Source organism: Netta rufina (assembly GCF_964035555.1).
Source record: "Netta rufina genome assembly, chromosome: 2".
NCBI classification, from domain to species: Eukaryota; Metazoa; Chordata; class Aves; order Anseriformes; family Anatidae; genus Netta; species Netta rufina.
Genome location: NC_140124.1, coordinates 60,206,572 through 60,220,274, shown reverse-complemented (window position 1 = coordinate 60,220,274; position 13,703 = coordinate 60,206,572). Strand labels below are relative to the sequence as shown.

The 13,703-nt window shown below is 39.7% G+C and overlaps 1 protein-coding gene across 1 annotated transcript in view; it reads right to left on the bottom strand.

Moving 5' to 3' along the window:
* Nucleotides 1-4,893: 4,893 nt before the first annotated feature.
* The window catches only part of AMPH (amphiphysin), a gene marked incomplete at both ends in the record, with an annotated part of 127,161 nt that continues 118,351 nt past the window's right edge, over nt 4,894-13,703 (bottom strand). The window contains 4 exons of the mRNA XM_084282733.1: nt 4,894-5,001; nt 7,745-7,846; nt 9,634-9,900; nt 11,805-11,951. Coding sequence (XP_084138859.1) covers nt 4,894-5,001; nt 7,745-7,846; nt 9,634-9,900; nt 11,805-11,951 — 624 coding nt within the window. The remainder of the gene's footprint in view (nt 5,002-7,744; nt 7,847-9,633; nt 9,901-11,804; nt 11,952-13,703) is intronic.

Sequence of the window (13,703 nt, the reverse complement as noted above, 5' to 3'; positions counted from 1 at the left end):
CAAACATCTTGCCACCAGAAAGCACATCAGAGACAGCAGTGAACACTGCTCATTACAGGGGATGGAAAAACATCTTCATGCTCTTTTGTACTGCTTTCAGAAATTTGACCTTGCTTAATTAATGGAACTAACTACTTTCTGTAGACAGGGATTGGCTTATTAAATGGTACGTCATTAACTGTGACCTTATTGTTTTAAATACAAAAAGTAGAAGACAGATCTTTTAAATCTCTTTTAAAAGTGAACAATAACAACTTTATTTTGGCTTTCAAGTGACTGAATGGCTGCTCATACTTTGCCTGTCCAGTCTTGCAAACTGCACCTACAGCCAGCAACTGCTCTTTTACCTGGGACGGGGAAACCCTGGCTGCACGTACAGACTGGGCGATGAGACGCTGGAGAGCAGCCTAGAAGAGAGGGATCTGGGGGTCGTGGTAGACAGCAAGTTGAATATGAGTCAGCAGTGTGCCCTGGCAGCCAGGAGGGCCAACCGTGTCCTGGGGTGCATCAAGCACGGCATCGCTAGTAGGTCAAGGGAGGTGATTGTCCTGCTCTACTCTGCGCTGGTGCGGCCTCACCTTGAGTACTGTGTGCAGTTCTGGGCACCACAGTATAAAAAGGACATGAAACTGTTGGAGAGTGTCCAGAGGAGGGCTACGAAGATGGTGAAAGGCCTGGAGGGGAAGACGTACGAAGAACGGCTGAGGTCACTGGGCCTGTTCAGCCTGGAGAAGAAGAGGCTGAGGGGAGACCTCATCACAGTCTACAACTTCCTCGTAAGGGGGTGTCGAGAGGCAGGAGACCTTTTCTCCATTAACACCAGTGACAGGACCCGCGGGAACGGGGTTAAGCTGAGGCAGGGGAAATTTAGGCTGGACGTCAGGAGGGGGTTCTTCACAGAGAGGGTGGTTGCACACTGGAACAGGCTCCCCAGGGAAGTGGTCACTGCACCGAGCCTGTCTGAATTTAAGAAGAGATTGGACTGTGCACTTAGTCACATGGTCTGAACTTTTGGGTAGACCTGAGCGGTGTCAAGAGTTGGACTTGATGATCCTTAAGGGTCCCTTCCAACTCAGGATATTCTATGATTCTATGATTCACCAACCCCAACCGTTTATCTTACCTGTCATAGTGACATGCTTTTGATGCCCTTTCCCTGAGTCAGCAAGACACTTTAATTTTTTTTCATTAAACATGATCTTAAAGAGACTATGATGTACTTCATGTCTTCCTGGCATTAGGGCAGTAAAGAGAGCATCCTGGAATGCCAGTCTGAGGAGGACCATACTCCACAGCCTCCCCACCCTCTTCTCCTGGGGACAGGTGCATCCAGTTCTGAATTCTGGAAGGGGTGGAACAAGGGACAGGGATCAGGAAGAGGAGGAGGAGGAAAGGGACAGAAGCATCATTCATCTTGAGCACTTTCCATTATTCATGAAACGTTGTAAACCAGATAGACAAGCTGCAAATAAACAATTTATTAGTTCAGTCGCATGAGATGCTCCTCTATCTTCAGCTACTTTCTCTTACTTCCAAGGCCACACTGTGCAAAGCCAGCCTGCAGGTCCAGGAGATCGGGCCCCTTCATCTTCCAAGGGTTCATTTCATGTAAAATTAGAAGTTATAGTTGCTGTAGAAGGTTAGCAGTATGTGCTGTCTCAGGCATAAATAAGCCTTTAGAGAAATCAAGACACAGTGGGATATTGTTTTACAATCACCCTGAAAGCGTGAAATTCAGTAATTCACCAAGTTCAATGTAGTGTGTTAATCAGAAAAATCCAAGCAAAGGGGGAAAATACTTCTGGGCTAATACAACTACAGGGGGGAGGGTATCATTGGTATGTAACAGCAGTACATACTGGAAAAAAAATTCCCTTGCTTTCCGATGAATAGGCTTCTATAAATCACAGAGAAGTACATTTATTTCATACTGTTCATCTCAGGAGCTGCAGAAATAAAAGTGTCTGAGAGAGAAGTCTGATTGTCTTATTAAACTAGAATAAGAAGAATCAAATATGAGAAACAGCTGTTAATCCCAAATGATAAATGTTTCTATCCACCAGCTAGTTTTCTATTCATCTTTCAGAAGGGAAAATTAAGAAAATTATTATTATGACCAGCTATCAGTGTCCTTCCTTTACCATCTATCATCTTGGTATGTGAAATTTGGCAAGGAATTTTAAAGATAACATTAATAATACTCCTCATCCTTCCCACAAGAAGTCTATTTGCTTTCTGGCTCCAAGGTGCATGGGTGAGATATGAAGACATACTTAATGCCAGAATGGTGTTATATCCACAGTAACCTGCAGCACATAAATCACACACGCATCATGTGCAATAGCATGGCTGCTGGGACATTTTCAGTACTTCTTATTGCCAGTAAATAATGACATTGCTTGCAGTGAGTAGACATCTGATGGTTTTTGCAATTACATTTTTCTTTATACTGTGGTGGATTTAAGAAACAGAGATTAAGCAGCATAGCTGATCATGAAAGTTCTTCTCTGTATATCAGAGACCTTTCCCATCTCTATACCATCTTGTGTACTGCAAACCCCTTACCAGTGAATTTAGCATATTTACCTGTACTAAGGTTATTAGAAGAATCAAGGTCAAGCGTATTGAATTTGACTTTCGTACTTCTAGGAAGAAAAGGGCATAAGGGTAACTGCACACAATCACCACTGGGTAAAGAAATGCCGTAGAGAAATCACACCATTCTTTGCTTCTTAGTATTATGGTTGTTATGCATGATGGTCCAACTTGATTGTAGGCTCCTGTCAGAGAAGTGGCCACATAGCATATGCAGGGAAACTGAGGCTCCATTGTCCAATGTGGGTCTGTTGCATGTGTGATCTGTAGAGCAGCTATACTGAAATGCAATGTTGAGATCTAGGTAAGCAGGAAACTGTGGCCTGGAGGTCATCAGTTGCACCATAAATCAGGTTTAATAGGTTATTATGACCACCTCAAAGTGGTGTACTGGAATTTGGAATTTATTGCAACACCAAAAACAAATGAGAAGTTGCTCCCTTGGATAAATTCTTGCCTATGGATCACTATTGATTGCCAAACCTGATAAAAGAATGAAAGGAAAACCAAAGGGCCTCCCGCAACCTCCTGAGACTCTGATTGCTCATTGTGACACTTTACAGACAAAATCCCAGTTACCACAGTTGAGCCACTCAACTTCTCCATAAAACACAGTTATCAACAGTTTCTTTAGAAAGCTACTGTACTCTGAAAGACAGAAAGAAAACTACTTTCCTCTTCTTTTAGAGCAACAAAAAAATCTTTCTTCAATTGAAATCCGACAAATTGGAGTAGAAAATGCCCATACATAAAAACAGCCCACAATCAAAACATCACAAAAAATAACTGAATTGCTTTAAAAAAAAAAAAAAAAAAAAGGTGTTCCTAAATAGTTGTAGCTTCCATGCATCCGCAAACAGAACAGAGCATATTTATGGGGATTTTTCTTTTCACAGAAGATAAGTGGACAAGCATAAAAATGAGTAAGAGGTAGCAATCTTCAGCTGGGTGACAGTCAGGCACAGACATGCTCCCTTGTGCTTGTGGACAGATACTAGCTGGCGGCCAGAGTCCATTTCCAGAAGGAGCAGCTAGGGGATGCGCTGAGCCTTTTGGAGCCTTGACCATGACTAAAGTTGAGAGCAAGAATTTAGATGGTATGCCTGTTATGCTGTGTTTCTTTGGAAAAAGTGTTATTAAAATAAGATTAGATTCTCTAATACAACACGTGAACTATGTGAAATTCTTTTTAACAAAACTTCAAAAGCACCACAGATGAAACAACTTCTTTGGATCAAAGGTTTATTTTTAATGACACAGCACTGGAAAACGTAAGTTACAGATGACTTTTTGATACAGGATACATTATATATCTTAATTTAAAAGGATCTGTGAAGGTATGCTGCATAAATACATATAGTGAAAATATATTGTGTTTATTTCTCATAGATTAGTTCTGTCTTTTTTTTTTTTTTCTTATTCAGCCAATTAAATAAAAAAGTATAGATTAGCATCATAACAGCTCCCCCTCCAGATTATCTCATCGTAACTACTGCAGCTGGAAGAGGAGACTGAGCCATGCCTTCTCAAAGGTTTAGCAGCTTTGAACATGATGTTATTCATCATCTCAGAATGAAAATTTCACATTACAAACACAGATACTGTATAATGTTTTGGCAATGGAGCAGCTAGTTTTGCTTTCAAACAAAACTGTTTCCTGTAATGCCAGACAGTGAAAGAGCAATGCATGTACTGATGACACTACACAGTCAAAGAACTACGATGACATTGTGAAAATGCATATATATCCATATGCACTTATATATACACGACTTCTTGTGTGTATATATATATTATGCATGTCCAAAAATAACATTGAAAAACATTGCAGCAGTTAATTATCTTTTTTAAACACATGAAACTTATAATAGTTTGACCTCATTACTACAGGATTACTAATTAAATCTTCTGCAGTGCAACTCAATACAATACACTTAGTGCAGAGAAGTTAAGGTTTTGGTATTGAGGAGGCTAATTTCAGATTTCATGGGAAAGGACCAAATACAGGATCACCATAGCTCTGACAAAGCACAAGCAAACCTGTTGCCACATACATGTGAACAAATAAGGACATTTCTTTTTTATTTGATTTTTTTTTTTCCACATACTGCTTCAGAAATTGCTAGCTTAACTGTTTGCACTCATGCTCATTTTGATATGTTTCCACAAGCTTTGTCTGGCACCAATCTGTAAACCATTAACAGCTTAAACTACAAAAACAGTGGGCTCCTGTGTTTCAAAGAGGTTAAAAACCTACTAACTGAGCTTCATGCCACATTCCTGTGCCTGAGAGAAGAACTACTCCAGATGGCGCGTGAAGTTCTCTGGGAAAAGTCCTTTGTAACTATTTGCATCCCTGTACTGAAGCCACTCAGATTCCTTAATGCCTGTCAACCAGCCAGCCTCCTGTAAGAAAAAGACAGAGTCTTAAATTTCAGGTCTCCCCACTTTCTTTTTTACGTGCTTCAGACCTGAAGAGGTTTTAGAGTCACCTGGCTAAAAGATGTGGTGCTTTGGTTAAATAGCAGCCTCTGATTTTGCACAGATTGTTTTCTTGATTCTGCCAGACCAGTGTTATTGAGTGATTGTGAGTGTACTGTATGGCCTTTAGCCCATCTAACCCTTAGCTGAACTCAAAGTTGAATAATCAGCCTTCTGGGTCATTCAGTATTGAAACAGATCAGCATTTGGGCAAATGGATATGGAGATTTTTTGAAGTTATCACAACAATATTGGCATACTTACACAATAAGAGCATAGCAGTGGCCTAGAACCATTATATAATAAGACAGATCAAGGGGAAAATGAAGTTTTAAATTTGACTTTCATTTTCCTTGAGGGTTCTTTTGTCTCATTCATATATTGGCAGTCAGAAGAAATAACAATTCTTGTATCTTCTGCTATTACTGTCCCTAGAAACTCAAAGTCAGTTGATACTCAACTGCTTTTCCAAAAATTCCTGTAAACTTCAGCCTAAACCAGAACTTGACATGCAAAATTGCAATCCAAATCATCATCAATTTAAAGAGAGATTTCTTATTGGAGAGTGCTGGGTTCTCTGACATGCTATCAATTTTACCTGGAATAAAATCCATTCAGTATTTTTATGAAGTGATCAACCTATTTAGTGCACTTAGTCACATGGTCTAAACTTTTGGGCAGACCTGTGCGGTGCCAGGAGTTGGTCTTGATGATCCTTATGGGTCTCTTCCAACTCAGGATATTCTATGATTCTATGATTCTATTTTCATCACACTGACTCCATGCTTTGTTCATTTTAAGAACAGGAGCCAGAGCAAAGTGATGATTAGCAGGAAATTTATAATGCTGCCATATTACTAATGTACAGAAAGTACACAAGGAGATGGAATAACTGGGGACATGTTTTTAAAGCACACAGATTATCTGAGAGAGAGGAACTACAGTTTTCTAGCATGGCCAGAGTACATTCTACTAAGGACTGCACAGTTTTAATGGATAATAATTCCAACTCAATAATAATGGAAAAATTGAAGCCACCGGGTGGGACTGGTTAGTTTTGAGCAGGGAATGCTGATGTCACCAGCTATATAAGAATTATGGTTTTAGACAGGTCAATTTTATAGGAGAAAAAAAGAATAAGATAAAAATACTACATATGAATCAACAAAGTATTTGGTAAAAGACAAAAATATTGAGTTTTATGGTGATGTTAAACATGAAGGGCAAATATGTACTAAGTAATAAAGATAGGAACAGAATGGTCTCAGAAACATGAATGCATAAAGGTTTATTTTCTTCATCACTGCACACAATTACTCCAATTAATGCTAATGGGATTTGGATGCACACCACAAGAGAAAAAGATACTTAATGGATTCACTAAGTGAAGATTAAGCACAATTAATACAAAACATCCCAAGAAAAAATGCTTGAAGATAAAGAAAAAGATTCTGATGTCCTTATCCTGCAGTGTTCTATTCTGCAGATACTGATAATTAAATCAGTTGAACTGCCCATGTGGTACTGTGCAGCATAATTTGTGTAAGGATAACAGAATCTACCCCTATAGAAGAACAGAGCACCCTACTGAAAGAAAAAATCTTTATCTTTTATTCAGAAATTAAAACAAACTAAAACAAAACAATTATTTGTCTCTTGTATCAGAAGAAAGCTCAGCTGAGAACCTGAACACTGGTTATAACCTACCTTTTCACATCATCAGGCATCAAACCAATTTCAAATACACTCTCCAGCTCTCCAAATATGTGCTTGTGGAATTAGTATTTAAACCTCTTTTAAGAAATGTTCTTCATTCAGAGCAGAGCTCTTAGCTACCTCAGCAAGCAGGGTTCAGTACCCTACCTCCCAGTCCCCAGTTCAGTGGGAGACTTTTCACTGACACTTCTGGCACAAGCAGATGCCCATGGAGTGGCTGGTACTAAGTGGATGGTCTTCTTTTAAAGCAGTAGTCAAAAATCAATTCACTGCAATTCAGTTCAATATGTGGAATGAAATTGTTTAAAAATTCACTGGAAATGCATGGTTAAAACAAAATGGAATTACTTAATTGAAATTAAACCGTTGGGTTCTTTTATCAAAGACAAGGTGATCACCAATGCAGTTCAAGAACACTTCTGTGTGAGGTTTCCAGAATTAGCTTTGGAGGTACAGAGCACAGAGAGGAGCACCTCCCTGTAACTTGGCTGAAGGACAGCACAGTTGTAGCAGTCTCAGCGGCCAGTCTTTGGGCAAATGTGTATTATTTATCCAAAGCCCCACATAAACAGTCTGAATATGTGGGGACCATCTAACCAGTTCTGCTTCAACATTAAGACAAGATGATAGCAACACAATGCACAATTCATAAGTCACCTTCTGTTTTAAGTCTATGTGTGCATGTATGCCTGTATAAAATTTGCTACAAAGTAGCATAAAAAAGCCCTAGCAAAAATATGTTGTGGTTGGACCATGTTCTGTATCTGGGACTTTAACCATAGTCATCTATACTGGTTAGTCTCAAATGAAACTAAGTACAAAAACAAAATTAGAATGTTCATGTTTTCTAACAGCAGTGACATTTTGAATTAACATTTCCTATCAACTATAATCTGTGAGAAAAAAAAAAAAAAAAGAAAAACATAAATAAGTGAAATAATCATGTTTTTACCTGATCAGCTGTGGTCTCAGAAGGAATTACTAGTACAATATCTCCTCGTTTTAAATTAAGTTCATCACTGTTAGCTGCCTCAAAATCATGTAGAACTTCAACCTAAAGAAAATAATACCAAACACATAGACATGATCAAAACGGAGACAGTGGGAAAAAAAAAAAAAAGGAAGATTAATGCACTCTTTCATTTATTTATTTTTTTAACTCCCCAATAAGTAAATAACTAATAACCCCTCAATAAATAAATAATAATATTTATTTTTTAACTCCCCATTCTTTATGGAAGCATGGCCATAAATAGGTATGATAGGTATTGTTAATGTTAACATCATTTCACATTAAAGTTTCTATTCATAATTTCAGAAACAGATGAAGGAAGCTTAGGTAAATCTTCCTGAGAGATATCTGACATCCTTTCACAAGGTCATAGTATATCTCAGGGACAGATGATACTGCGAAACCCCACAAGTACTGCCTCTTGGACAAGTCCTGTGACCTTACTCCTTCTGTGTAAGGAACTTCTGTGTAAGGAACACTCCCCACTATCATTACTAGGTCTGAGAGAAAGATGTCAGGATTTTGCTAATAAGCTTGGAAAAGACTCCCTGGTACTATTATTTCAGCCCCTCACTTGTTCTGGCCACTAGATATTATTCTTGCCATAAACGTCCGTGGAAACTGGAGTGAGAGGTATGGCACCAATTTCAATAGACAATTAAAGAGGCGAGTAGTGGGAACCCTACCTTATGTTTGTCCTGGAAAGAACTCCCATTAACTGGCAGATGGGAATACCAAAACTATCTGTCTTTCAAAGCGGTGATTATGAATACATTGGTGGGGTCATTACGCTGTTGAGAACAGATCCTTTTAACTAAATAGTTCTATAGTACCTCCTTAAGAGAAATGCTACCCTAGTTTTCTCAAAGGCACGACCAGTTCCATAGCAGCTCTGCAATAATGAAAGGAAATGGCATCAAGAACCAGATGGCAGGCATATATTCTGCTTCTCCTTATTTATGCCTGACCCAAGGGAGTGTGATGAAAAACAAAAGATGAACTATGTCAGCATGTTTGAGTCAAAACTGCACAATACTGGTCACCCTAACCTTAATGCTATTCTCAAAGTTTGCTGAAAACACTGAGCAATGAGAATAGATAAGGAAGAATAGCATACTGCTGTAGTGCTATGGGACTAATTAGTCTGAAGTATGCAAAGATAATAGGAAGCATGTAAAGTTCATCCATCCTCAAGGAGCTTTCCTCCTGCTTAGTGATGCTGAAGTGAGAAGAATTATCAAAGAACCTTGTGAACCAGGAAACCCTGTGGGTCTTGCCAGCTAAGGAGAGAATTTCTCTCATGCCTCATTAAACTTTTGTTTGATTACCCTAACAGTTTATAAGTATAATATTACTAAAGTCATAAAATTACACTTTAGCTTCATTACAATGATTTATAGAAGTCCCATAGATTTCAATAGAGCCAGAACTTCTATTATAGATTCTCAGTCAGGAAAAAAAATGCCTTTTCTGATATAATTAACATATGATCATGCAATAGTGCTGAATAAATCTGTAGCAATGGACTTTTACTCAATATATTCACTGACAGTAGTAATTTGGTGAGATGAAAGGAGTACTCCTGCACATCCTACAGCTGCATAATGAAATACCCCCAAAAAAATGTGTGCAGAAAATATATTTTCTCAAATTTTTCATATGGAGACAACACAACCAAAAAGTTGTGTTTGTCTGTGTGTGTGTATGTGCATACATGTGGCTGGGAAACTAAGCATCTTTTGGCCTCAGAAAAACATCACAATGTTTGCACTTTCAGATACAGAAGCTAGATCTGAAGGGATGTCTAAAAGAAGAATGAACAAGCTGACCTTAAAGAGAAAGCCAGGTGGCATGGCAGAAGCTGCGTCTTCTGATGAAACAACCTGATCTTGAGAAGGTGCAGCCTGGATTTCTTCAGTGGGTTTCTGCTCACTTCCAACTTGAGAAGTTTCACTGGGAGAACTGTCAGTGCCCTGAGTGTCTAACTCTGCTGAAACATCTTTGGACTCATTCATGACAACTTCGTGTTCTTCTCCCTCCCCTTCATTGTTTGATGCTGGCTCTATTACTACTGAAGGGATGCTGCTGACCTTTTCCTAGGGAAAAACAAACAAAGAAAATAACAACAAAAGGCAACAGTAGAGTATTTATTACTTTATTTCAAGTTGGAAAACACAGTTGTTTACCTATTGCAGAGAGCAAATAGGGGGATTTCTTTCTTCACTGTAGAGTGGATTCTTACATAAAGACAGAAAACCGCACTTATGCAGAAATACAAAGGAGTATATCCCTTCTCTTTAATTTTCACCATCTCCCCTTATTTCTCCTAAGTCTACTTGCTGTACTAATATAAATTGTTGTGGAAAATAATAAAAACTCTCTGCAGGTAGTTTGGGTTTCATTTTCAATATGCACTGAAATTATCAGAACTTTCTCTTTGTGCCTGTTCTTTAGGTGTGCTTGGATAATGCCACCATTTCCATGAGTCACTGTCCTATGTTTTTTTCTGAAATTCAAATCAGCAGGATAATAGTGATATAAAGGTGGTGAAAGAGGAAAACATGACCTTTTACTTTGATGGACTGAGGGGATTTCTTCTGCTTTACAGCAATATAATGGGAAGCAGAGAAAGCTAGCATCTGACTAATAATGCAGCTTAGGACAAAAAGCATTTAATGAAACTTTTTGGAGCATCCAAGCTGAGAAGTATATGTTCACTACTCTTCTGTGAGATATCTTTCTCTGGTGCACAGAAGAAATACAACGTGAGATGACAGAAGGTGGCAATTGTCTGCCCAGCTGCAGGGTCTGCTCTAGTAGCTGTTCCCCAGCTCCTCAGAGATCAAATAAGAAAAAACACCAAGGCAGATGCAGATACATATTTTGACCACCTTGATTTACCAAAACCAAAGTAATTCTACTGATAGGACCTGACACTGGGAGACAAAAAATAACAAAAAAAAAGTCCATAACTTTCTCTGTTTTTCCAAAGAAAGCCCTGAACACCATTAGGCTACGTGATAAAGCTTATCCACATGCTCACAGAGGAGCACAGAATCAATACCAAGAGGGGGAACCCAAATAATACTTTGCACAGGCTGCTTTCAGGCCTATTACAGGAGTCGTCAACCCACTGAGGGTCCATCTCCCAGAGAAGCACAGGGGCACCAGGACAGGTGGGAGCACAAATTGAGGACTCAGAAGGGACCTGTCCAATGGCAGCCTCAGCCTGAGTATCCAGGTGTGACAATAATATGGGGAACATATTATTGCACAAGACTTCCTATGGTATATTTAGGGGAGAAAGCAAAGTCGAGGAAAGGGGTGGATCTAGGTGATCTAGGGAAGAATTAGTGTGGGACATGCATGTAAATAGTGGATGGTTTGAATGTGTGGCTGTGCCCTGTACCTGATGAACATGGTTTGTTGTATCTTCTCATTAAATTCCATGCTAACTATTCTCCAGGGCGAAGGCTCTGTAATATCCATGTATTGGTGTCACAGCCCCTGTGCCAGTGACCGGTTGGTTACTGGTGACCAGAGGAGTCCTGGCCAGCTCCATCTGTGGACACGTGTATTTATGTCCATGTGCAAAGGTGTGTACCAGCAACTGGAGCAGGGTTGCTGCCTTGAGGGATTGAACACCCAGATGAAAGCAAGTGGTGAGAGTGGGATCCAAAAGCAGCATGTATATGAGAATATATACATCTTCTCCCTGGTAGGCCTCCACCCTGCTCAGCTGGTGAGGGGAGCATGATGAGGCTGCCAGTTCCATTCGTATTTGTACTCTGTGCATATCTGCAATTTCTGTGGCTGGTGGTGTACACAAGTATATACGTGGTGTATATGTGTGCTCTGTCTGTGTACTGACGAGGAATACATGCTCAGCCTCACTACTCATTGGATCTGGACGTACAGAGCTGCAGCAGCCTTGCCTGTGTCAGGATGCTGGATCTGGGCCAATTCCTCTAACACTCTCCCATGTAGCAGCATGAGTTACCTGAGATGCATCAGCCTCCTTTTCTTCTCCCTGAGGTTCTTCACCTTCAGCAACAGCCTCCTTTTCAGTGACAGCACCATCACCAGCTCCTGCTGCCACTGTCAGACTGTCTTCTGCTGCTGCTGTCCCCTCCACTGCAGTTACCACCTGTGAATAACAGGAAGGAGAAACCTTTCAGGACACAAGTTGTGGATATCAGCTGGAGATATCCCCTGCTCTGTGACCTCCTTTGGCATTGCCAACCCATGGCTTTGGTTCCATGGGGTTTCCCCTGACGTATGGGGGAAAGCAGTGTGGGAGGCTGCCATCCCGTGCCTGATGTGCTGTGCAGGGAGCATAAGGGTAAGCTTGTATGTACAGTGAGGTTGATTAACAAGTGGGAGAGAGACATTTAAGAAACCTCACTGTGAACATTTAGCAGAGTCCACAGGTGCTATTAGTGTAGTAAAAGTTTGTCAAGACTTGTATTTTTCTTATCAGATCTTCTATCTGATAAGATATGCAAATAAAACGTGCTCCTTCCATTATCCTCTGAAACAGTTATGTGACTGCAATCTCAAGGCTTAATTGCTTCCAAGCTACATTCTGTAAGAAAAGCATGTTCTTAGGAACAGGCTACAAGTCTTCTCCAGCTGCTATCACCTACCTCTAGACCTGGGCTGGCTTCGAGAACATTGCCTTAATTATAGACTCCTTTCTACTTGCAATTTGGGCTACATAAGCAGAAGCAAATATATTCTACAGATGGATAAAGATCAGAAATCTTCAGATGTCATCAGATATGAGAAAAAATAACTGTACATATCTGTATACAGGTCAGTATAAAACAAAACCAAACATGAATAAAGGCCCAAGCAGGTTGGATATGACTGAATCATTTGTCATGAGTCCATGCCGAAAAGTGAATGTGTTTCGTTCCAGTTGTTGAAAGGTGGATAGAAAAGTACCTTCCTGTAGATCAGTGTTAAATCCATCATCCAGCAGATACTATTGCTATAATTTGTTTATCAACCTAACATTTGTATTGGTACATACTGGCATATGTTAACAGTATTGGAAGTGTATTTATACTGGATTCATTCTAGAGGTTGGAGGGTGAAGGTAAATTATGAAACACATTCTGTTAATCCAGTTAACTTCAGTATGGAATTGTTAACACTGAAGAAAAACTGTTTTCTAGGTACCTATGTCAATCTACATTTAGCAGAAATGTCTCCAATCTTCAGTTAACAGTCTGCTGCTCCTTGTTTCTTCAGCTTGATCTTCCCTTCATGGATGAGACTAATTCAGCTACCTGAACTGAACTTGAACTGCCTGCAATTGTTCATGGGCATTCTTCAGACATTGTTTTTTTTTAGCAATACCTAATATTGAGCACCACTCCTATTGATTGCTATTAATTAATGTGACAAATTCTTCTGGAGTCCTTGAAGGCAGAAAATACTACAGTGTTTTGTAGAAATTACCAGACCAGCTTTTAGCTTGAACTAAGAAGTCTGCTGGTGAAGGATGCTCTGTCATAAACAGAAGTAACATCGAAAGACAGGGGCAAACATTGACATCTCCTGTGACTTGTAAGGTATGCAAGCCTGTCTCTCATAGTATTGCCAATTTTAGCAGTCTTGACCCAGGAAGATATTCAAATAAACGGTCAATGTGAAAGCCCTGGAAGAGACTAGTATGTAACAGGGAGAACAGAGTGCATGTCAGATTGATTTTATACCATGCACTTCTAACAGCATGCTGCAGAAATCGATCTTGCTGTCTGTTGTGATTAGGATCAATGCTTCTTTTTTATTTATTGGATTTGTATAGCCCATTTTATTTCACAAAGGAGGAGAATTCTAATTTACATGAATCAGCTCTCAAATAGTCTGCACCAAGAGGGTGACACTCTCA